The sequence below is a fragment of the Mauremys reevesii genome, linkage group 3, assembly GCF_016161935.1.
Source record: "Mauremys reevesii isolate NIE-2019 linkage group 3, ASM1616193v1, whole genome shotgun sequence".
Classification (NCBI taxonomy): domain Eukaryota; kingdom Metazoa; phylum Chordata; order Testudines; family Geoemydidae; genus Mauremys; species Mauremys reevesii.
Genome location: NC_052625.1, coordinates 205,208,012 through 205,229,547, shown reverse-complemented (window position 1 = coordinate 205,229,547; position 21,536 = coordinate 205,208,012). Strand labels below are relative to the sequence as shown.

Sequence of the window (21,536 nt, the reverse complement as noted above, 5' to 3'; positions counted from 1 at the left end):
CACCAGCTACAACAGTGCCATACGAACACCTGTTCTCACTTTCAGGTGACATTGTGAACAAGAAATGGGCAGCATTATCTCCTGCAAATTGTTACTAAACTTGTCTGTCTGAGCGATTGGTTGAACAAGAAATAGGACTGAGTGGACTTATAGGCTCTAAAGTTTTACATTGTTTTATTTTTGAATGCAGTTTTTTTTGTACATAATTCTACATTTGTAAATTCAACTTTCATGATAAAGAGATGGCACTACAGTACTTCTAATGGGGGAACTGAAAAATACTATTTGCAAATATTTGTCATCAAAAATAAATATAAAGTGAGCACTGTACACGTTGTATTCTGTGTTATAATTGAAATCAACATATTTGAAAATGTAGAAAACATCCAAAAATAGTTACATGAATGGTATTCTATTACTGCTTAATAGTTTGATTAATCGCGATTAATTATTTTAATCACTAGACAGACCTACTTAGCACGTATTGTATAGCACTTTATACCAAAGCACTGTCTGAATGTTATTAACATGCTACAGGGAAAGCTCGTTAACTCATACTTGGGTCTTTCCCCAACCTGTAGCATGGCGTTGACCGGGGATATGGATGTAGCGTCTTCCTCAGGGTATGAACACACAGGGTCTAGCACCAACGTTGTTTTTTATCAGCCCCACTTGAGCCAGATTTTGAAAGTCAGACCCATGTGCTCATGCATGTCCATTTACACTCACCTAATTTACATGCAAAAACTCCCAATCTCTATCCAGAGATGAGACACTGATTCTTCTCTGCTCCAGGGTAATTAATTCGTCCCACTCTGTCCCCCAGCGTAAAGCCTGCCCATACGGCTACCCTCATCTTTTGATTTGCAAGGGCCTCCTTGTGAGTCATGTGGACTCTGGATTTTAAGGCCAGAGAAGAGCATTAGTTTCCTCTAGTTGACCTCCTGCATAACACAGGCCGAAGATTCTTGCATCAAGAACCTCTATTTGAGCTAAAGCAGTCCTGAAAGAGATCTAGTCTTGATTTAAAGACTTAGAGTGATGAAGTATTCACCACATCCCGAGATAAGTGGTTCCAATGGTTAATTATCCCCACTATTAAAAATGTGCACCTTAATTCTCATCTGAGTTTGTCTGGCTTCAGCTTCCAACCCTTGGATCTCATTATGCCCTTTCTACTAGATTAAGGAGCTGCCTACTCTCAGAAATCTCTTCCTCCTGTAGGCACTTGTAAACTGATCAAGTCTCCTCTCAATCTGGATGATCTAGTTAGACTGAGCTTCTCAAAGCTTTTGCTATAATGCAGGTTTCTCAGACGTTGAATGATTCTTGTAGGTCTTTTCTGAACCCTTTCCAATTTGTCAACATTCTTTCTGAAGCACGGACAGAACTGGCCACAGTATCTAGTAACGGTCTCACTAATGCTGTGCTTCTACTTGATATTCCGCTGCTTATACATCCAAGGATTGCACTGGACCAGCTAGCTACAGCATTGCACTGGGAACTCATGTGCAGCTGCTTATCTGCCATGACACCTAAGCCTTTTTCAGCACCGCTGCATTCTAGGACACAATCCCCCATCTTGTAAGAGTGACCTACATTCTTTGTTCCTAGATGTATGACCTTGCATTTGGTGGGACTAAAATGTATGTTGTCCAAATAAGCCCATCTCACCAAATGATCCAGGTTGGTTTTATACCTGAGCTGTCCTCACCATTATTTACCATTCCACCAATTTTTGTGTCCTCTAGAGATTTTGCTACTAATGATTTTATCTTTTCCTCCTCATCGTTGATAAAGACACTGAATAGCTTTGGGCCATGAACAGATCCCTGTGGGACCCCACGAGAAACACTCCCTGGGAGGAGGATTCCTCATTTAGTTACTTTCTGAAATCTTTCAGTTAATTAGTTTTTAATCCATTTTACATGGCTACCCGGATTTTGAATAATGCTATATTTTAAGATCAGAAAATCGTGTGGGACTAAGTCAAATGCCTTGTAGAGGTTTAAGTATATTCTATCAACACGGCTACCTTATCAAGCAAACTTGTGACCTCACCAAAAAACAACAGTAGGTTTGTTTGACAAGACCTACTTTCCCCTACGCTAAGACCACTACACTAAGTGGCATTAATTATGCTACTGTCCTTTCATTTTTTACTGAGTGAGACCCCCATCAGCCTTTCCGTGAGTCTTCCCAGGATTGACGTCAGGCCTACAGGTCAACGGTTACCACGGGTATCCCATTTACTCTTTTAAAATATTAGCACAACATTCGCTTTTTCCTGTTCTCTGGAACTTCCCCAGTGTTCCAAGATTTGGAAAAATGAACATTCATGGGTCAGGAAGCTCCTCGGCTAATCATTTTAACACTTTTGGGTGCAAGTGATCCAGCCCTGCAGATTTAAAAATGTTTTACTTGAATAGATGCTGAGTAACATCCTCCTTAGCTCCTGAAGGAAGAGGATGTTTATTTCATTATCGCTGTAAACACCTGAATACCTCATCCTGCTTCTTTCTGAATAGTTCTGCCTTTTCTGTCAGAATGTATCCCGCATTTCCCATTAAGGTGAGAGATACTTACTTGAGTTTAAGTTCCCGTGTCTGTTCATTTTGCGCTTCCTCCAGGTCCTGCCGCACTCTGATGTACTCATCATGCTGGTCCTGAATCTCTGCCTTCACCGCCTGCAGCTTGGCATACAGCTGGGACACCAAGAAAGAGCTTCTGTTAGTACCAGTCCAGGCAGCAGCTTCTAGGATGTGGCCTGAGGTCTCATCCCATGTGAGAAGCAAGTCATTTACTCACAGTATCCAACAAGACCTGAAAAATGGGCCTCTCTAGGGCCTTCACACTGGGGAAGCCCAAAGTTCATCTAACATTAAGCCACACAGAACATTTGCAGGAGCCTGAATGCTGCGCATGTGCCGGATGTGGTTAAATGAAGTGGGCTGCCCCTTTATTACAAAGGTGAGTCTTGCAGGGGCTTCGGGACAGATCCCCAGCTGGCAATGGTGATTGACAGCAGCTATGATTCCAGCACTCTATGTTCCACCTTGATCTGAGGGACCTGTGGAGACTACAGGTCCCAACGTGCAATGCATTGCCCATGGTCTGAGCTGCCTGGCTCACCTGTGTGAGGACATGGCTCTAGCCGCACACATTGAAAATGTCATGCCATGCTGTCACAAAGGTGTCATGGACCTACTGCAGCCCAGATGCAATCAGGGACACTGCTAGGGTTGCCACCCATCTGGGTTTTACCTGGACAGTCTGGTTTTGGCTTCTGTGGCCGGGTGCCATTTAGGGTTGCCAGGTGCCTGGTTTTTGACCGGAAAGTCTGGTCGAAAAGGCGATCTGGCACCTGAACCAAAAATCTAGTTTCCGCAGGGTGAGGGACGGTGCTGGATCATTAACCCGCAGCAGCCCCTGCTCAGCCAGGGTCGCCTCTTATCTGCAGACAGGCTCCTTGAGATGGGGGTGTGGGGAGAGGAGCAAGTGATGGGGGCCGGGCCTGGGGGAAGAGGCAGAGAAGGGGATGGGCCTTGGGGGAAGAGGTGGGGTAGGGGCAGGGACTCGGGGGTCCAGTTACCAGCAATTACAGAAGTGGCAACCCTAGACACTACTTTTCCTGCAAGTGGAAGCAAGACAAACCCACAACCCTCCTCCCATAAAAAGAACAGGAGGACTTGTGGCACCTTAGAGACTAACACATTTATTGGAGCATAAGCTTTCGTGGGCTGCAGCCCACTTCATCGGATGCATGGAATGGAACACACAGACAGGAGATATTTATACATACAGAGAACATGAAACAATGGGTGTTACCATACATACTCTACCGAGAGTGATCAGTTAAGGTGAGCTGTTGTCAGCAGGAGAGAAAAAGAACTGTTCAGTGGTAATGAAAATGGCCCATTGCCAGCAATTGACAAGAAGATGTGAGGAACTGTGTGTGTGTGTGGGGGGGGGGGGGAATAAACATGGGGAAATAGTTTTACTTTGTGTAATGGCCCATCCACTCCCAGTCTTTATTCCAGCCTAATTTAATGGTGTCCAATTTGCAAATTAATTCCGATTCAGCAGTCTCTCGGAGTCTGGTTTTGAAGGTTTTTTTGTTGTAATATTGGGACTTTTAGGTCTGTAACTGAGTGACCAGGGAGGTTGAAGTGTTCTCCGATGAGTTTTTGAATGTTATAATTCTTGACGTCTGATTTGTGTCCATTTATTCTTTTGCACAGAGACTGTCCGGTTTGGTCAATGTACATGGCAGAGGGGCATTGCTGGCACATGATGGCATATATCACCCATTGTTTCATGTTCTCTCTGTATATATGTATCTTTCTACTGTATTTTCCACTGCATGCATCCGATGTATAAATATCTTCTTGCTGTATGTTCCAGTCTATGCATCCGAGGAAGTGGGCTGTAGCCCACGAAAGCTTATGCTCAAATAAATGTGTTAGTCTCTAAGGTGCCACAAGTACTCCTGTTCTTTTTGCGGGTACAGACTAACATGGCTGCTACTCTGAAACCCTCCTCCCAGTTTCAGAACAACCGTAAATTCACCTTGTAGTGTCATTAAAAAGAAACCCAGCCTGAGACTGGCTCCCCACAGCTGTGTCCCAGCACAGGCAGCCTCTCACCTTCTTCAGCTTCTTGGTTTTGATCTCCACTTCCTGCTGCAGAGACGTGAAGGTCTCCCGCAGCTCCATGGTCTCCTCATCACGCAGCAGCATCTCCTGCTGCATCTCCCGCTCCCGACGTTTCTGCATCCGGGAAAAACACAAAACCCAACTGAGTCAGTAACAGGAACAAACCCACCCTCATCAAAACCATCCTGCTGGCCTGCAGAGCATGATGGGTAGTTGTATGCAAATTTTACAATGGAGGGGGACTGCATTTGGGCATGTGATTTGGAGCCTTTCATCTCAGGGTGTCCAGCTCAATGACTGGCCGGGCTTATAGTGACTGAAAGTCATTCGCATCTGATGGTGAGCTGGTAGCCTCTTTCTGGCCCACAGCACGGCCAACACCGCCACAATTCACAGCCACATTCGCTGTCTTGGCCCAGAGACGAGGGATTGTCGAGATGAGCCATGCCAAAGCCTACGGACCTCCCCTTTCCCTACAACGGGATCTCCTCGAATCAAGCTACACCGAATGAAGCAGCTGTACTTGTGTATGGCTTCTGCTGTCCCACGCTTGCCTTGGCACTGTGGATGGCACCAAATGGTGATACCACCTACGTGGACTGAGTTTGAACACAGCTCCTTAATTGGGTTTGCAGTGCATTCTGTCTGAGCTGTGGTATTTTGCTGGGTGCCCATCACTTCGGTATCTGGGCACTGGCCACTGGGAACTGGACTGCGCCTGACAACTCCTTTTATACAGGCCACCTAACTATACGACTCAGTTACCCAGGACCATATGTGTTGTCAAGTTCACCAAGGAACCGTGACCTATCATACATATATGCAGTATATACAACTGATTCAAGCATCATCTATTGCCAGTATCTGACATCAAGGATGGTGCCAGCACAAGTCTTCAGGGACCGCTGGATGTTGCCAAAGGATGTTGTGAAGGCCAAAAATATAATGGGGTTCAAAAAAGAACTAGATAAATTCATGAAGGACAGGTCCATCAATGGCTGTTAGCCACGATGGGCAGGGATGGTGTCCCTAGCCTCTCTTTGCCAGAAGCTGGGAATGGGCGACAGGGGATGGATCACTTGATGATTCCCTGTTCTGTTCATTCCCTCTGGGGCACCTGGCACTGGCCACTGTTGGAAGACAGGACACTGGGCTAGATGGACCTTTGGTCTGACCCAGTCTGGCTGTTCTGATGTTTACTATCCAGTGTCAGCCCTGCTCAGCCATCTCCCAAAGCAGAGACTTTACCTGCTCAGCGATCTCCTGCCTCTTCAGCTCCAGCATCTTCTGCTGCTCATTTGTGTGGTCCATGATGTTCCTCCCTCCTATCAGCAGCTTGCTCTCCATTGCCTAGGGGCAGGAGAAGAAAGGAGATGGGGACGAATCAGAGCATTTCTCTCACATGCACACACAGGAAAGGAGCCACAGGCTAACAAGGGGGGGATGGCCACCTGACCTTGCAGCTTCTGCCAGGCTGTGGCAAGTGGAATATACTACCTTGGAGGGGGGAGCAGAGTGGGGACCGATCAGCTTTGTGGGTGGTAGGAAGACAGGAGGGATCGCAGCTACTTTGAAAAACAGAATGAATATCCCGCTCCGGCTTGCTGATGGGGAACAACGGGCTGAAACTGGTCAGAACGCTGAGCATTGCTACAGCACTTACCATTTGCAAATCACATGCAAACATTACCTCATTAACCTCCCTCTACCCCTCTTGAGATAGGTCTTTACTACCCACATATACAGATAGGGAAACTGAGGCACAGAGGTGAGGGCCAAACAGTGGGGTTTTCAAACGTGACCGAGAGATGTAGGAGCACAAGTCCCACTGAAAGTCATGTAGGTGCTTTTGAAAATACCACTCACAATGTTCAAAATTGGCTGTGGATTTTGGGTGCTTCCATTTTGGGGTGCCTGACTCTAGACACCTAGAGATTCAGAAATGTGCTGCTGAGCATCTGCAGCTGCATCACGGAGTCCCTGGGTGATGCTCTGGAACTGCTCCCCACAAAGCCAGTCAGGACTTTGGGGAACCTCCTCTCCCTCGGAGCAGACTGTCTTCAGGGCAAGAAGCTCACACGGCTTCACCTCCTGGGTCTCTCCTTGGAGCATTCAGCATCCTCTGCCCCTCCGTGCACTTCCCACAGTGACTCCACCAGGCGGGGTCCTGGGGAAGCCAGAGGGTCCTGCACCCCCACTTTGCAGCCAGACGTGACTCTCAGCCAGCCAGTAACACAGAGGTTTATTCGATGACAGGAACATGGTCTAAAACAGAGCTTGTAGGTACAGAGAACAGGATCCCTCAGCCGGGTCCATTCTGGGGCCCAGCGAGCCAGACCCCCACGTCTACCCTCACTTCCCATCCCCAGCCAGCTCCAGACTGAAACCCCCTCCAGCCCCTCCTCTCTGGCCTTTGTCTCTGTCCCAGGCCAGGAAGTCACCTGATCTCTTTGTTCACCTTTAGCTATTCCAGAAGGGCCCCAGCCATTTGTTGCCAGGATATAGGGTGTCGGCCATTTATGCACACTGGAGACTTAAGAAATGCATAGGAGAAACTGAGGCACCCACACATTATTCAGAGGAAACATTAAGAACAGTCCCACTTCGTCACAAGCTGCCATTGGCTTCAGCTGGGATTAGAGACGCTCATCTCCTCTCAAAAAGCAGGTTAGGCCCCTCAAATTAGTACTGGTTCCTTTTGAAAATGTTGGGCTAAGTGACTTGGCAGTGGCAGAGTAGAGACTACAACTCAGGACTTTCTGGGCCTCCCGGTCCAGACACGTGTGAAGTCTTGTTGTGTGTTTGCCCAGCGCCTAGCACCCTGGGGCCCAGGGCCATGAGGCACAGCTGTGATAGAAATCAATCAATCAGGGTCCCATGGGAAGGAAGAGTGAAATGCACTAAGATAAGATCACGGCAGGTGCAGCAGCACCATTGAGAGGGGTGGGGAGGATGGGGACAGTCCAGTGTGACGTCGTCATGGAAAAGAAATGCCATATTGGGGTGCAGTAAGAGACCGGGGAACCCTGTTCAGGGGACATCTGCACTGGAAACAACAGCGTTTCAGCACGTACCGGGCTCCAGGGTTTGGATCAGCAGGCCATGAAAAGCTGCTCTGAGCAGGGCTAGCTGACCTGGAGGCAAAGACCCCTGAGCCTGGCCCCCTGAGTGCTTGCTCCATTGCTACCACGTTGGAGACGAGGACAAGAACTTGCACCTGATGCCATGCAATGGGGAGTAAGTGGAGGGATTCAAAGGGCGGCTGATGCTGCTGGAGTAATGGAACAGGAAGAGGATCTGAGCAGCCGTGTTTTGAATGGGGTGGTGCAGGTTGGACGTCAGGGAGAGGGAAGTTACAGTTCTCAAGCTGGGAGATAAAGAGGCCTGGCTGCGAGGCCAGAGAGCAAAGGCTGGCTCTTCCAGGAGGTGGTCAGGATTGGGACACAGCCTGGCCGTGTGCAGAGCAGGAGAGAGGGAGGAATCAGCACAATCAGCCGAAAGAGTGAAACAGACGCTGGGCTTTTCAGATTCGGGGTGTCCCGGGTGACCTGGGTAAGGAAATGTCTTGTCCTTGTTTTTTAAAGTACGGTTTTCATTAATCTGCCGTAGCCCCTTTCAAGCATTTCAGTGCCTCATTCAGCCTGCTTCTGATCAGCCCACTTAGCTACTGACAGCTGCTGATAAGGCCCTAGAAGTTACTTTCCGAGTCACTTGAATCCGGAGTTAGCAACTCAACAAGTGTTCAGGCCCTGCCAGTGAGGGAGACAGTAACCAGGTCTCAGCCCAGGAGCCTGGCCTCTTGTGACTCACAAAAACTGCTGGAAAAGGCTTCACATGCCTACAATGAAATGCCAATAATGAATAACTGTTCACAGCTGCATTTTCTAAGGCATCGTGCGGAAGAGATGCCAGGTGACGATTCTGCTAGTCGGGCTGAGGCCAGGGTGGTAAATTGGAGACCTGTAACCAGCAGGAAAATGCTAAGAGGCTCAGTGCAAAGGGGCATGCGAATGGCAGGGATCAGCCAGCTGTTCTCGTTCAGCGACAAGGAGTAAAGGGCTTCAGCTGCAGCAGAGGAGCCGAAGGATAAACGCTGGGGAAAGCTCGCTGAGGAGAGTGGAGGTGATGAGGGAGCTGCTACGGGAGGGGCCAGCCCCCAGCTCCACTCACTGGATTTTAGCGAGTGACCGACGGCTCTGCAAGCACCTGAAGGGCAGGGCACCACCCGCTGGCAATGCCAGAGTCCTGCTTTGCCGCGCACTAGGGGCTTCCCTGCGAGAGCCTCAAAGCGCTTACATACATTCAATAAGGAATTTGGGACTCAAACGATAACTTCTGCATGGAGGCTTCTGACAGTCTCTGCTTCCCGTGGGGTTCAGAGAGGCACATACAGTCACACGCCAATATCACCCGGTGAGGCGGCAGCAGCGATGGGAATAGATTTAGAACTTCTCACCCAATGAGGCCCCACTGTGTCCCCATCCCAGACTGGGCAAGACACCATGCAATCACATGCCCACCTTGTGCCTAAGCCACACAGCATCCATAAACTTCAACACCACCACCATTCTGGGACGGCAGAGGTCCGTAGTATGGAGTGTCCATGACCACATGGTCTGGCTTTGTTCCAGGCATCTAAGAGCTCCACAGGGCTATGACTGATGTGTGGTTAATCCTGTGACCACCACCACTCAATGACCAGCCAGTGTCCTCTCCTGACCTCAAGTCTGATCTTCAGAGACTGTCTCTGAGTGGGGCGGCACGACCAACAAGAGGCAGCCGATGGTGGCCAATGATGATCAAATCTCTCAAGGCCAGTTCTCAATGACACATCCCTATTACTGATAAAGTCAAACCATCTTATACTCAGTAGGTGCTGCTGGCAATGAGTGTGAAAGGCCTTCAGCCTCCTGCATGAACAGCATGTCTGCTGAAATATCCACACCACAGAAAACAACCCCATATGTGACGCTAACTGGTCACCTTGTTTCTTTAGATTTACACAGTACAGAACCTAGAAGAAGCCATTCCTAGCTCTGGGTGCCCCCTCCAAAATGTGGCCCGCACAGAGATGATAGAGGCCAGGATCTGCAGCCGGTGCTACACGAAAGCCTAGAAGGATCCCTAGACTGCAGGTCACCGGCCAGTTGGAATCACCAGCAGACTTTAAGGAGGCAGAATGTAATCAAACAAACATGCTGGAATTTGGCAAGGTCCTGGGGGTAACACATCACTCTTGAGAAAGATGCCATGGGATCCATAAAGGCCTCATTTAGAAGATGTCATCTACAGCAAAGCAGCACCTGATGCTACCATCCTTGTGAACCGTCTCTGTCCTGATGGAAGAGCATCACCTACAGAATTATCAACAGCATCCTTCCTAGGAGTCCCATCGAAGTGTTAAGTGGGCATAACACCGATTAGTGCATGAGGTCTGCCAAGATCATAGCCCCAGTCTGTGTAGCTGCAGAACGAACCAGAATCCAAATGGAAATTGAACACAGTAAGACCCGCTAGAAGACCATTTCAGATATCTCATCCCGTTGTAACACTGGTCCATTCTATTTATGGCCCCATCTACATGTCAGCATGGAAAGAAAGTTTGAAATGCTCTTAAAAATAGCTTTGGCTAAAAGTATGGCCCATCTGCACTGCTGCCAAACCATAAGAGAACTGCACTTTTAAGATGCTTTTCCAAAACGTGCAGTTTTGGGAAGTTACCAGGATGGAAAACACTAAAGGCCCAGATCTCCGCTGTCTTTTATCTTGTGTAATTATTTACACTGGGGCAAAATAGGCTCTGATCTGGCAGTGTTTCATACCCCTTTAGCAATGACTGTGGCAGGTGCAGGACAACAGAGAATGAGGCCCATGGAGCCTGGTTTGGATCCGTTTTATACTAATGCGCCTTCATTCAGTTCAGTGGAGTTACTCCTGATTCACTGGTGCCGTTGAAAGCAGGATCAGAATCCAAAATCCTGCTTTTCTGGCATTTATCTGCCAAAATATTTGGCAATGGGCAGATTTAGCCAAGCTGGGTCATATTTCAGGTGTCCTTTTCCAGAGTGTCCAGTCTGATGGAGGCTTCTGGGGCAAGAATCCAGAGCAAACAGGATGTAATTTTGAGGGGATGGAGGAGGGCTTCAGTCTACTTCATCATTAACTGCAAGGGCTGATTTGATTCAGCAAGTTTTCAGCAAGGGGCAGTGTGATGGAGTGTCTTCCCCACACTGGCCTGTAAAGAGTTAATAGAGCCCTAGGGAGGCTGTGCAAGAGGCAGCCAATTAGAGAGGGGCTATGAGGAACAGCCAATCAGGGCTGGGCAGGCCCATATAAGAGCTGCAGGGCAAAGCAGCTTCAGTTGCTCCCTGGAGCTTGAGGAGGGAGGAGGACTGGCTGCCTTGCAGGCGGAAGACAGACAACACCCTGGACAGAGCAGTGCTGCAGGCAGGGACCAGGGAAGCTAAAGACAGCCCCTGGCAGGCTGCTAGGATCCGCAGGCTGAAGCCCTGAGGCAAAGGCGAAGAGAGTGCTGGGGCTGCAGGGAAGTGGCCCAAGGAAAGGAACTGAGGAGTTGGAGGGGATGCAGCAAGTGGCAGACATCTACAGGGTCCCTGGGCTGGCACCCGGAGTAGTGGGTGGGCCCTTTCCCTTCAACAAAAACCCTGCACTCTGGGTTCTGGAGGGTCACACGTTCCACAGTCATCTGGCAAAACAGCGTGAAGGGAATTCCAGGCTGCTTGGAGGATCAGGGACCGGGCAGGGCCTGATGGAGCTAGGTGGGTCCTATCGCCTTTGTGTTCATGCTGGGGTGTTACAGACCATCCTCCTTAATATTACAATCCACCCCCCTCGGCGCCGAATCCATCTTGGTAACTGTCCTATGGCTACAATTAACCTTCTCCAGGGCTCCGGGTGGCTGAAATGCCCTCGTGAGTTATATCAAGGACGCAAAGCAGTGGGGAAGAACCCAGGCCAGAGCAGCGCAGGCAGCCAGAGGACTCTTGGGGGGTGGGGAGGGGGTGTCACAGCCTTGCAACTTGATAACCGGATTGCATATGAAATGCAAACAGCCCCAAACCAGCAGAGCTGTGATGCTGATTGGAGCAGCTGGGTGGGAGCAGCCAGGATGATCCTTCACCTAGCCAGCTCTGGGCTCAGCTCCCTCCCCGAGAGAACGCTGGGACAGGACAGAGCTGGGATCAGCGCAGGCTCTGGGGGAGCAAAGGGGACAGATGACATTTTGCTGCAGGAAGTGGTGCACAAACAGCTGTATCCCCTGCCCCACAGCTGGCAGGATTCGGACTGCCCTGGCTGGCTGCCCCCGGTGGGAGGCCATCCTACAAGCACAGAGCTGCAGGGATGGCCTGTTACCGGCGCCCCCTCATTTTAACGGCTCTGCCCTCATCGCATAGCTGGTCTCTGATTCGTTTGTACGCCTGTGAGCTCCAGCATTCTGCACACACTTCTGGGCACACGTTCCAGCCCCAGAGCCGAGCTACGCCGCCCACAGCTCACATCCTCGGCCTCCTGCGGCTTGGCCGACACTCCTCAGTGCCAGCCAGCAGCACCCTCTGCCGCTCCAGTCCCAGCTCTGCCTCAACACCAACTCGCAGCCTCGTGCTCTGCCAGCCCTGGGTTCCTCCCTCTGCCCTGCAGCTCGGGCAATGCTCCTCTCTCCTGCCTGCCGCACCCTCTGAGACCCTGCGCTCACTGCTGGGAGCACAGCCCAGGATTTTGAACTCAGGTCTCCAGGGACACATGGGTTAATAGGAAGCCCACTCCAGCCTGGCTGGGGGACCTTTCCCAGCAAGCTGCTGCTGTCAGCACCCCACTGCTGGCCTCCCGCACCCCTGGGACTCCATTGTGTCGTTCCTGGCGAGGCTCTCAGTGTGCAATCTCTTCCCCAGCACGCACTCTTCATGCACCTTTTATAGCAGGGCCCGTCCCTCTGCTGGCAGCTCCCTGGCAGCAGATGCTAGTGCCTGGGCCTCGAGGGAGCAGTTACCCTCAGCAGCATGAGGAAGCCAAGCTCCCACAAGCTGGCTCGGCACAGCAGAGAAGAAAGCGGAGGATGGGAGCCAGGCTAGCTCCTTGCCAGGGACTGACAGCAGGGCTGGGATTGCCACAGCACCAGTCCAAGCCAGGGCAGCTGCTGCCACCACCTCTGCGAAAATACCACGTGTGGCAACTGGCTCCTCCGGTGTGTTCGTGGGGTTGGGGGGAGCAGCTCCATTTCCGGAAATCCTCTGGCCTGGGCTATGCAGAAGGTCTGGCTGGCTGCTTGTAACGGTCCCGTCCAGCCTCCGAAACATTGCAACCGCCCAGGGGCTAGATGCTGGGAAAGGGAGAAAAGGGAGTCGAGGGAAATGCAGGCTGGAGCTTTCCGATGCCGAGATCTATGGGCAGGTCTCCACTGCAGCGCGGAGCCGGCTCAGCCCGAGGAGACAGAGTATGAGTGGCAGCGTGGACAGTGCGCCAGCGGCTCATAGTCACCCGAGCTCCGATGCCGAGGGCTGGAGTGGGTGACTAGCCCGAGCCGCCGCCCGTGTGGCAGCATCCACACTGCTCTTTATAGAGGCCGAGCTCTGAGTCTCTCCCCGGGCTGGGAAGCTCGCCCCAGCCCCAGCGGACACAGACCCCTTGTGAGCAGTGAATCCACTTGAGCCAGTCGGCGTCGGGGCGCGGGAGCGACTGTGTGGCTGCACCGGCGTTACAGCCAGGGCCAGCTCCAGGCACCGGCGCAGCGAGCTGGTGCTTGGGGCAGCCCATGGAAGGTCTTCGGCTGCAATTCGGCGGCCAGTCCCTCAGTCCCTCTCGGAGGGAAGGACCTGCCACCAAATTGCCACCGAAGAGTGAAGCGGTGCGGGAGCAGCCGCCGAAGTGCTGCTGATTGCGGCTTTTTTTTCCCTCTTAGCCGCTTGGGACGGCAAAAAAGCTGGAGCCGGCCCTGATTATAGCTCTCGGCCCGGCCCCATGCAGTGGCAAGGGGATTTTATAGACGTCAGCAAGGCAAAAACTCAGAGCCTCCCGCTCCAAGACAACCGGCCCCTCCCCACAGTGCTCACCACAATTGTGTTTCCCAGTTGTAGCAGCCCTTGGGCTCACACCTGTGTTTCCCAGCAGTGGGAAGCAGGCCCTATAAGCCAGCAAGTTAAAGAAGTATGGGCTGGATGAATGGACTGTAAGGTGGATAGAAAGCTGGCTAGATCGTCGGGCTCAACGGGTAGTGATCAACGGCTACATGTCTAGTCGGCAGCAGAGTGCCCCAAGGGCCGGTCCTGGGGCCGGTTTTGTTCAATATTTTTGTTAATGATCTGGAGGATGGTGTGGACTGCACCCTCAGCAAGTTTGCAGATGGCACTAAACTGGGAGGAGTGGTAGATATGCTGGAGGGTAGGGATAAGATACAGAGGGACCTAGACAAATTATAGGATTGGGCCAAAAGAAACCTGATGAGGTTCAACAAGGACAAGTGCAGAGTCCTGTACTTAGGACAGAAGAATCCCATGCACTGCTACAGACTAGGGGCCGAGTGGCTAGGCAGCAGTTCTGCAGAAAAGGACTTAGGGGTTACAGTGGACGAGAAGTGGGATATGAGTCAACAATGTGCCCTTGTTGCCAAGAAGGCTAATGGCATTTTGGGCTGTATAAGTAGGGGCATTGCCAGAGATCGAGGGACATGATCATTCCCCTCTATTCAACATTGGTGATGCCTCATCTGGAGTACTGTGTCCAGTTTTGGGCCCCACACTACAAGAAGGATGTGGAAAAACTGGAAAGAGTCCAGTGGAGGGCAACAAAAATGATGAGGGGGCTGGAGCACATGACTTATGAGGAGAGGCTGAGGGACCTGGGATTGTTTAGTCTGCAGAAGAGAAGAGTGAGGGGTGGGATTTGATAGCTGCTTTCAACTACCTGAAAGGGGGTTCCAAAGAGGATGGATCTAGACTGTTCTCAGTGGTGGCAGATGACAGAACAAGGAGCAATGGTCTCAAGTTGCAGTGGAGGAGGTCTAGATTGGATGTTAAAAAAACTATTTCACTAGGAGGGTGGTGAAGCACTGGAATGGGTTCCCTAGGGAGGTGGTGGAATCTCCTTCCTTAGAGGTTTTTAAGGTCAGGCTTGACAAAGCCCTGGCTGGGATGATTTAGTTGGGGATTGGCCCTGCTTTGAGCAGGGGGTTGGTCTAGATACCGCCTGAGGTCCCTTCCAACCCTGAGATTCTATGATTCCAGCTGCAACAAGCTTGGGGTCTGCCATAGGTACGATATTGCACAATTGGCCATGTGTGTGTGGCTGCTGTCGGAGCTGGGATGTTGGATTAGAGGGACCCGTGGACGGATCCAGCAGTTTCTCTACCTAGCCTGGCCTCCCTGTGCTACCACCATCCACTGCTGCCTCCAACTTTCTCTCTGTCACCTGCTGCCCCTGCTCCGCAGGGACCACGCAGTGCCCTCTATTGCCCTGGCACCCCCTCCTTGGCTCCGGGTCATTGGAAAGGGGGAGGTGCAGTGTCCAGGAAGGAGCCAGGAGGCTCTCTGCAGTAGCAATGCTGCCCCATTGCAGCTCTGTGCTGGCTTTAGGCTGAGATGCCTGGCTGGAGTCCCAACCATCTGTGGCCATTCACGCTCCCCAACGGGCTTTACACAGTAAGTGTTTTAGTCCTGATGACCTGGCCTTGTTCCAAGGGGGCGAGTCCATTCTGCCTCCCTAAACTTCCCCTTCAGATTTAATTTCAGATCTCAATTTCCTCTCCGACACTGTTGTGTGGCTGTCAAGTGGCTCCCACGGTCTGCCCCAGAAGTGGCTGCATTTTAGTGACAGACAGCAGGGTGTAAAGAATCCCCTCTGCATCGCAGCCTCCAGTGAGGCTTTTCCGTCTGGTATCAGAGCAGGGAACTAAACTCCAGGAGGATGAGATGAGAGATCCAGCTACCGAATCTTTCTGTACCCCACTCTCTGGGACACTTTCCCTAACTCTGCCTCTGTCCCCGAGTGGGTGGGGTCACCAGCAGGAGGTGCTGTGCACAGCTCAGAACATGCCCTGGGCCCCACTGATATTCTGCCCTGAGGCTTCTGCAGCGAATTCAGTGCCGGAGAACAGGATGGGCCAGCAGGGGCTGTGGCCAGGCAAGCTTCCCGCGCCCACGGCCTGGCCAGAGGGACCTCTCACAGGGCAAGACGCTCCTCAGGCGACGCTGCTGACAGCCAACGAGGGCCCCCGATGCGGTGGGGATTCTGTGATGTGGATACTGGTCCCCTGGGGACTGGACACGGCCCCCCCTTCAGCTTGGTTCTCCCAGGACACCACATGGCTCAGACTGAAATTAGCTTTCAGTCACAGGGCTGGAGGAGAACGGGTGGAGGTGAAGGGCTCTAAGTCCCAGCTCCAGGCCCATAAGCCAGCCCGTTCCACCCCCACAGCCCAGTCTCCCATTCCCCACTCCATCTGAGCCAGTCACCCCTTCGACCCGAGGCGGGACCCTGTCTCTCTTTGCTCCACTCCCCTGAACGAGCTAGTCCCCCTGCCCAGGACCTCGAGGGGAAAGGCCCCATTTCCCGCTCCCCTAAGCCTGTCAGTCCTCCCGGACACGGGGCTGGATCGGAACCGGTGGCTCTCAGAGGTGAAAGGCCCCGTAGCCCAATCCCTGACCCCACCCCACAGCTGCCAGTCCCCACGTCGCGTCAGTGGCAGAAAGGGAACTCCCCGGGCACAGGGCCCCTCTCCTGCCAGATTCCCGGGCCACAGGGGGGTTTCCAGGACCCGGCCAGGGCTGCTCCAGCAACAGCACTGCCCATCGCCGGCGACATTCTGGGCCACGCAGCTCAGGCGCTGGCAGAGCAGAGACACACCAGGGGCAGCTCTCGTTCCCTCCCCCTTCTGTCCTCCCCTGCCTCTGCCCTATTTCCCGCCGCAGGGAACCCTTCTCCTGCCTGGCCTTATCTGGGCCTGCCTGGCTGTTTCCTACTGTCCCCGGGGCGGGCGGCCATGGCGGGAGCTCGGCAGGGCTGGGGAGGCATTGCTGCTGATGCAATGGAGTGTGGAAGGTCAGAGGGGAAGCACCAGGATGCCATTCAGATGGCAGGTGATCATCACCACCAATGGGTCTGATGGGTCATTAACTGAGGGCCTGGGGTGCCAAGCAGGGAGCCCAGAGTCCCTTCGCTTTCTTGCAGAAGAGACAGGATGGTCTAGTGGTTAGAGCACCAGGCTAGGCAGCATGATGCCACTGACCCGTGTCTGGGGAGGGGGGGCTGCTCGCCCTCATGCACGGGGCTGCCTTGATCCCTGGAGCAGGTTTCACCCTTATCAGCGGTGACCTGCCTGGCCACTAGTTTGGCTTTTCAGACACAGAGCCCAGAGTCCCAGGGAACATCCATTCTGCTCAGTATGAGCACCGGGCGTGTTCCTGCTCCCTCCTCCGCGGCAGGGTCCTAACCTCCCCGGTCACACCGAGACTGTCTGGTCTGCAGTGACATTCGGGAATGGTCACACGCTCCATCTCTGCCTGTCTCAGTCCCCCCTCCCATCCCCGCTCCTCGCCTGCTCAGCTCTCCACGGCCTAGAAGGGGGGTGGGGGATGCACTGAGGAAATAGGCACCGTTTACATTGGCCTGGGGCTGTTGTAACCAGTGGCAGCCCCGGACCTGCTCCCACCTGCCCTCTATGCCAAGGGCCGCAGGACAGAAGCACAGGGCCACTCAACGCCAGCCCAAGCCTGCTCCTGTTCAAGGCGATTCTCTCCCTGCCTGCAGCGGGTCCTGGAGCCCGGCTCCGCTCATGGAACAATCCCCCCCAGGGATTTGTGCCATGGGTGCACGAGCGGGTGGCCCCCCCTTGGTGTGCTGGCGGGCAATGGGCAGGGAGCGCCCCCTCCCCAGGAGCACACTGCCTGCCTGGGGCCCCATCCCTGCCAGGGTGGCTGTGGGACAGAGACAATGTCCCGTTGTGTGTCAGTCTCTGGGATTCGGTGATGACACATCCCTGAGGTGCTGGCGCAAAGCCAGGGACATTTTCTAGCCCACTTCCTTCCGCACAGCTGCTTAGCTCCATGAGTCTACAGGATGCAGAGCAGCTGCCCCGCCGGATGGAACGTGGCACCTGAGCCTGCGTGTCCTGCTGGACGTGGGAATGGCAGCACTTTGCCCTTCTCCAGCCCAGCCCCCTCCAGCTGAGGATCGCTGAGCACCCTGCAAACCCGAGGGAATTAAACCCCTCAGCCCTGCACTGGGGAGGTGGGCAGGGCAACGTGCAGATGGGGAAACGGAGGCACAGAGAGGCGTGAGAGCTGCCCAGTGCCACACATAGAGCCCGTGGCAGAGACAAGAACAGAATCCGACACCTTGTCCTGCAGTCTGACCACCTGGCCACATCCCCCTTCCCCTACTGGTGTGCAGATCACGGCACAACGCGCAAAAAGCTGCAACTTTCCTCCTGGGCCTGGGGAAAGATTTCCCAGGAGGGCTGGTGCCAGGAATTCCAGGATGGACTCCCTCCTGCTGCCACAGGCTTGCCCCAAACAGCACTGGGGAAATCGGGAGAGCAGCCAGGGGAGGCAGGGAAGGAGGGCTGGGTCCAGAGCAGTGTGAGTGTCTGTTTCCATATTGGGACCCATCACATACAAATTATGCCCCCAATTGATCACCACATGCACCCACCCCTGGGATCTCCGCCCAGCCCCCTCCCCTTCACGCTCCGCCCCCAGGATCTCCACCCAGCCCCCTCCCCTTCACGCTCCACCCCCGGGATCTCCACCCAGCCCCCTCCCTTCACGCTCCACCCCGGGATCTCCACCCAGCCCTCCCTTCACGCTCCGCCCCCGGGATCTCCACCCAGCCCCCTCCCCTTCATGCTCCGCCCCCAGGATCTCCACCCAGCCCCCTCCTCTTCACGCTCCACCCCCGTGACCCTCCCCACCTCTGCAGCCCCACTGCCTACAGCGGGTTTGCACAGGCTGCCCAGCTGCAGTTGAGTTTGCAGGGGTGTAGGTGGCATGCATGCGGGCACAGACGCCAGCTGCCTTTCCCGTCACTGTGTCAGCTCTGCAAGGCCAGCGGAGGAGGAAAGGGCACCACAGATGCACGGTGGACACTACAGCCAGGACTCTGATACACACAGGGAGTAACACGAGGGGCCCATTAACCCCTCGCGTTTCAGAGCAGAGTGGAGCGGTTCTTTAAACAGTCAAGACCCTCAGCGTGCTACAGCCCTATCCCATAAGGGCCCAGATCAGTGTGGCCAATTGCAGTTACCGGCTGCCCCCCTCTCCCAGGCCTTCTGCACTTCACCCTCCCAGATGAGCCCTGAGCATCAGCTAACCCAGAGCTCCAGCTGCTACCCGATGGGCTCAGTATAACACCCAGAGAGAGGGACTTTGCCCACCCTGCTCCTCCAGACTCCACTCCAGGATTTCCTGGGGCTCCAGGGAAGTGGAGTGGGAAAGTGACTGTGGCTAATTTCGATGTGAGCTGTAATCAGGCAGGCCAGGGCTTTCCACCCGCCTGGCCCCGGGGGAGCAGAGCGTGCTGCCCATCTCTCATCCTTGCACCCGTCTCTTCCCCTGGGGAGGCTCCCGTCAGGTTCCACAGTGTGTCCCACACCTTCACCCGGTGGGTGCACACGCAGCTCCCGCTCGCCGGGCCTCTCCCTTTCTCTCTTGCCAAAGCGCAGAGGCTCCGCTGGCCCCTCTCTCCTGCTCGCATGGGCAAGGCTAATGCAATTAGTGCTGCTAATTATCCTCTGCAGGAAATGGCCACAGCCTGAGCCTGGTATCTTCAGCAGAGCCTTCGTCCTCTTGCCCCCCACAGCTGGAGGGGGAGGGGCCTGTCTCTGAGAGGGACCCCCCTTCCCCTGGGGACGGGATCCCTGCCAAGCTCTATTAGCATATACGGCAGCCTGGCCCTGCTGCAGGGGTAGGAAGCAGCGGGGGTAGGCGGCAGGTTCCCAAGATGGGATGGGCCACGGGGCACAAAGATCAGAGGAGCTGAGATGGGGCCAGTCAGGCCCAGGTGCCCTCACAAGACAGGGAGGGGAGAGCTTCGTACATGGGGAACGTTCGTTTGTCCACACTAGGTAAACGGATCCACTCCCACCCCACCTGCACAGGCAGCCCCCGGGCAGCAGGGTTTCATGGCACGCAGGGGGTCTGGATGCCAAAATCTGCCCCGCCCCCTGCTGTGTCTCTGGCCGCAGAGCGGGGGCAGCATTTGGCCCCACCGCTGCCTGTGCCAGGGTGTTTCACCCACCTGGCTCACAGGACGACTTTGGACATCGGGGCTAGCGGAGAGGAGTCCGACAGACGCCCCAGGCAGGAGTCTGGGTTCAGGCAGGGTGGGTTACGGGTCTGGGAGGTCAGGCCAGCTGGAGCCAGGCCCCGGCTTTCTGTGGCAAGCAGGAAGGGCTGGCCCCTGCCCAGAGGAGGGGCTGGAAGTACCGAGGCTGGCTGCTGTGGTTTTCCTGTCTGGCTCCTGAGCCCTGGTTCTGGGCAAAGGGCCCTGGGTATCTATATAGCGGCACGTTACCGATCACTAGGCCTGCGGTTACACTCACCGGCTCCATCCCGCGCACAGACACACTCACAGCCCCGCCCCGGCGGTCGGCAGCGCGGGGTTGACCCCACTCCACACCTCTGGGGAACAGCTACGAAGCAAGCGCCACCACTGGGTGCAGAACCCCCCACTCCAGCCCCACGCTGGCTCCCGCCGCCCCTGCTTTCTCCCACAGGTGGGGTGGGGACGCACACTCTGCCACCGCCCAGCCGCCCGCACGGGGAGGCGGAGGATCTTTCAGGGGGGTAGGTCAAACCAGGGCAGCCCTGGCCTCTCAACATCCAGGAACAGGTCCCCATTACAATCTAGTGCCAACGGGTGTGGAGAATGGAGATGGACCGAGGCCCTTACCCTGGAGAACCTCCCGCTCCAGCTGTAGCCGGGCGCTGGGGTGACAGCACCCTTCTCCCTGGCAGCCAGGCTGAGCGGGAGGAGCTGGCGGGAGGCACAGGCGTGTGCGGCTGGTGCTGCTCTCCCTGCGGGGGTGACTCTCCCACTGGGAATCCACACTCCGGTTCTTCTTGTGCTGAGAGAAGCCTCCTCCCGCCTGTGTCTGTGACCAGGGCAGGGATTTTAACATTCAGCATGGGAGCCCTCCATCCTGGGGACCCTGCAGCTATTCAGGGAGAAGGAGGTTGTGTATTTCAGCCCAGACACCCTGGAGGGGGGGAGGCCCTGCTGCTGTGCTGCCTCTGCGCTGGCTGTTACCCACTCAAGAGGGGCCTAGAGAAGCTGACGTGGGGGGGGAGCCCCCCGGAGCCCTACGGTCGAAATCTCTCCCCTCCCCCAGCCTTTTAGGCTCTTCACTGTCTGCTAAGACTCGCACTGCATCCCATGCGCTCAGCGGAGGCCAAGCCAGGCAAAGGGAAGCCTGGGAGCAGGTCACCCTCCGGGACACGCTTGCCGTCTGGGTGTTGCAGGTGGCCCAGCACAGTGAAAGCCTGGGCTCCTCCTGCTGCATCTCTCCGAGCCCTGGTGAGGGGAGCTAGAGCCTGGGGACTTCAAAAGCCCCTTCCTAGGTGTCAAGAGGGACAGTGACTGGCGTGTCTTGCCTACACAGTGTGTGTGTGTGTGTGTGTGTGGCTGGGTGTGTGTGTGTGTGTGTGTCACCCCTTCTCTGCCTGGGTGTCAGTGAGCGTGTGTCTGCCCCCGTCGAGGTAGGTCAGTGTGTCATGGAAGCAGCCTGGCCCGGACACAGCCCCACATGCGAGATCGTCCCCTCCCCGCTGAGTAAATATCAGCACAGGCCTGGGCAGCCCCAGGGTGCAGCAAACTGCAGGGAGATCAGAGCCCAGGAATTTTCACACCCAGGGGGCTGGAGGGCTCCAA

At 54.5% G+C, this 21,536-nt stretch overlaps 1 protein-coding gene across 3 annotated transcripts in view; it reads right to left on the bottom strand.

Moving 5' to 3' along the window:
• Positions 1 to 21,536, bottom strand: part of KIF3C (kinesin family member 3C) — a 55,670-nt gene that overhangs the window by 9,672 nt on the left and 24,462 nt on the right. For all 3 annotated transcript variants that reach the window (XM_039531967.1, XM_039531968.1, XM_039531969.1), the window contains exons 2-4: positions 5,904 to 6,005; positions 4,647 to 4,769; positions 2,587 to 2,705 (exon numbers count right to left, since the gene is read on the bottom strand). In XM_039531967.1, the coding sequence (XP_039387901.1) occupies positions 2,587 to 2,705; positions 4,647 to 4,769; positions 5,904 to 6,005 (344 nt within the window). The remainder of the gene's footprint in view (positions 1 to 2,586; positions 2,706 to 4,646; positions 4,770 to 5,903; positions 6,006 to 21,536) is intronic.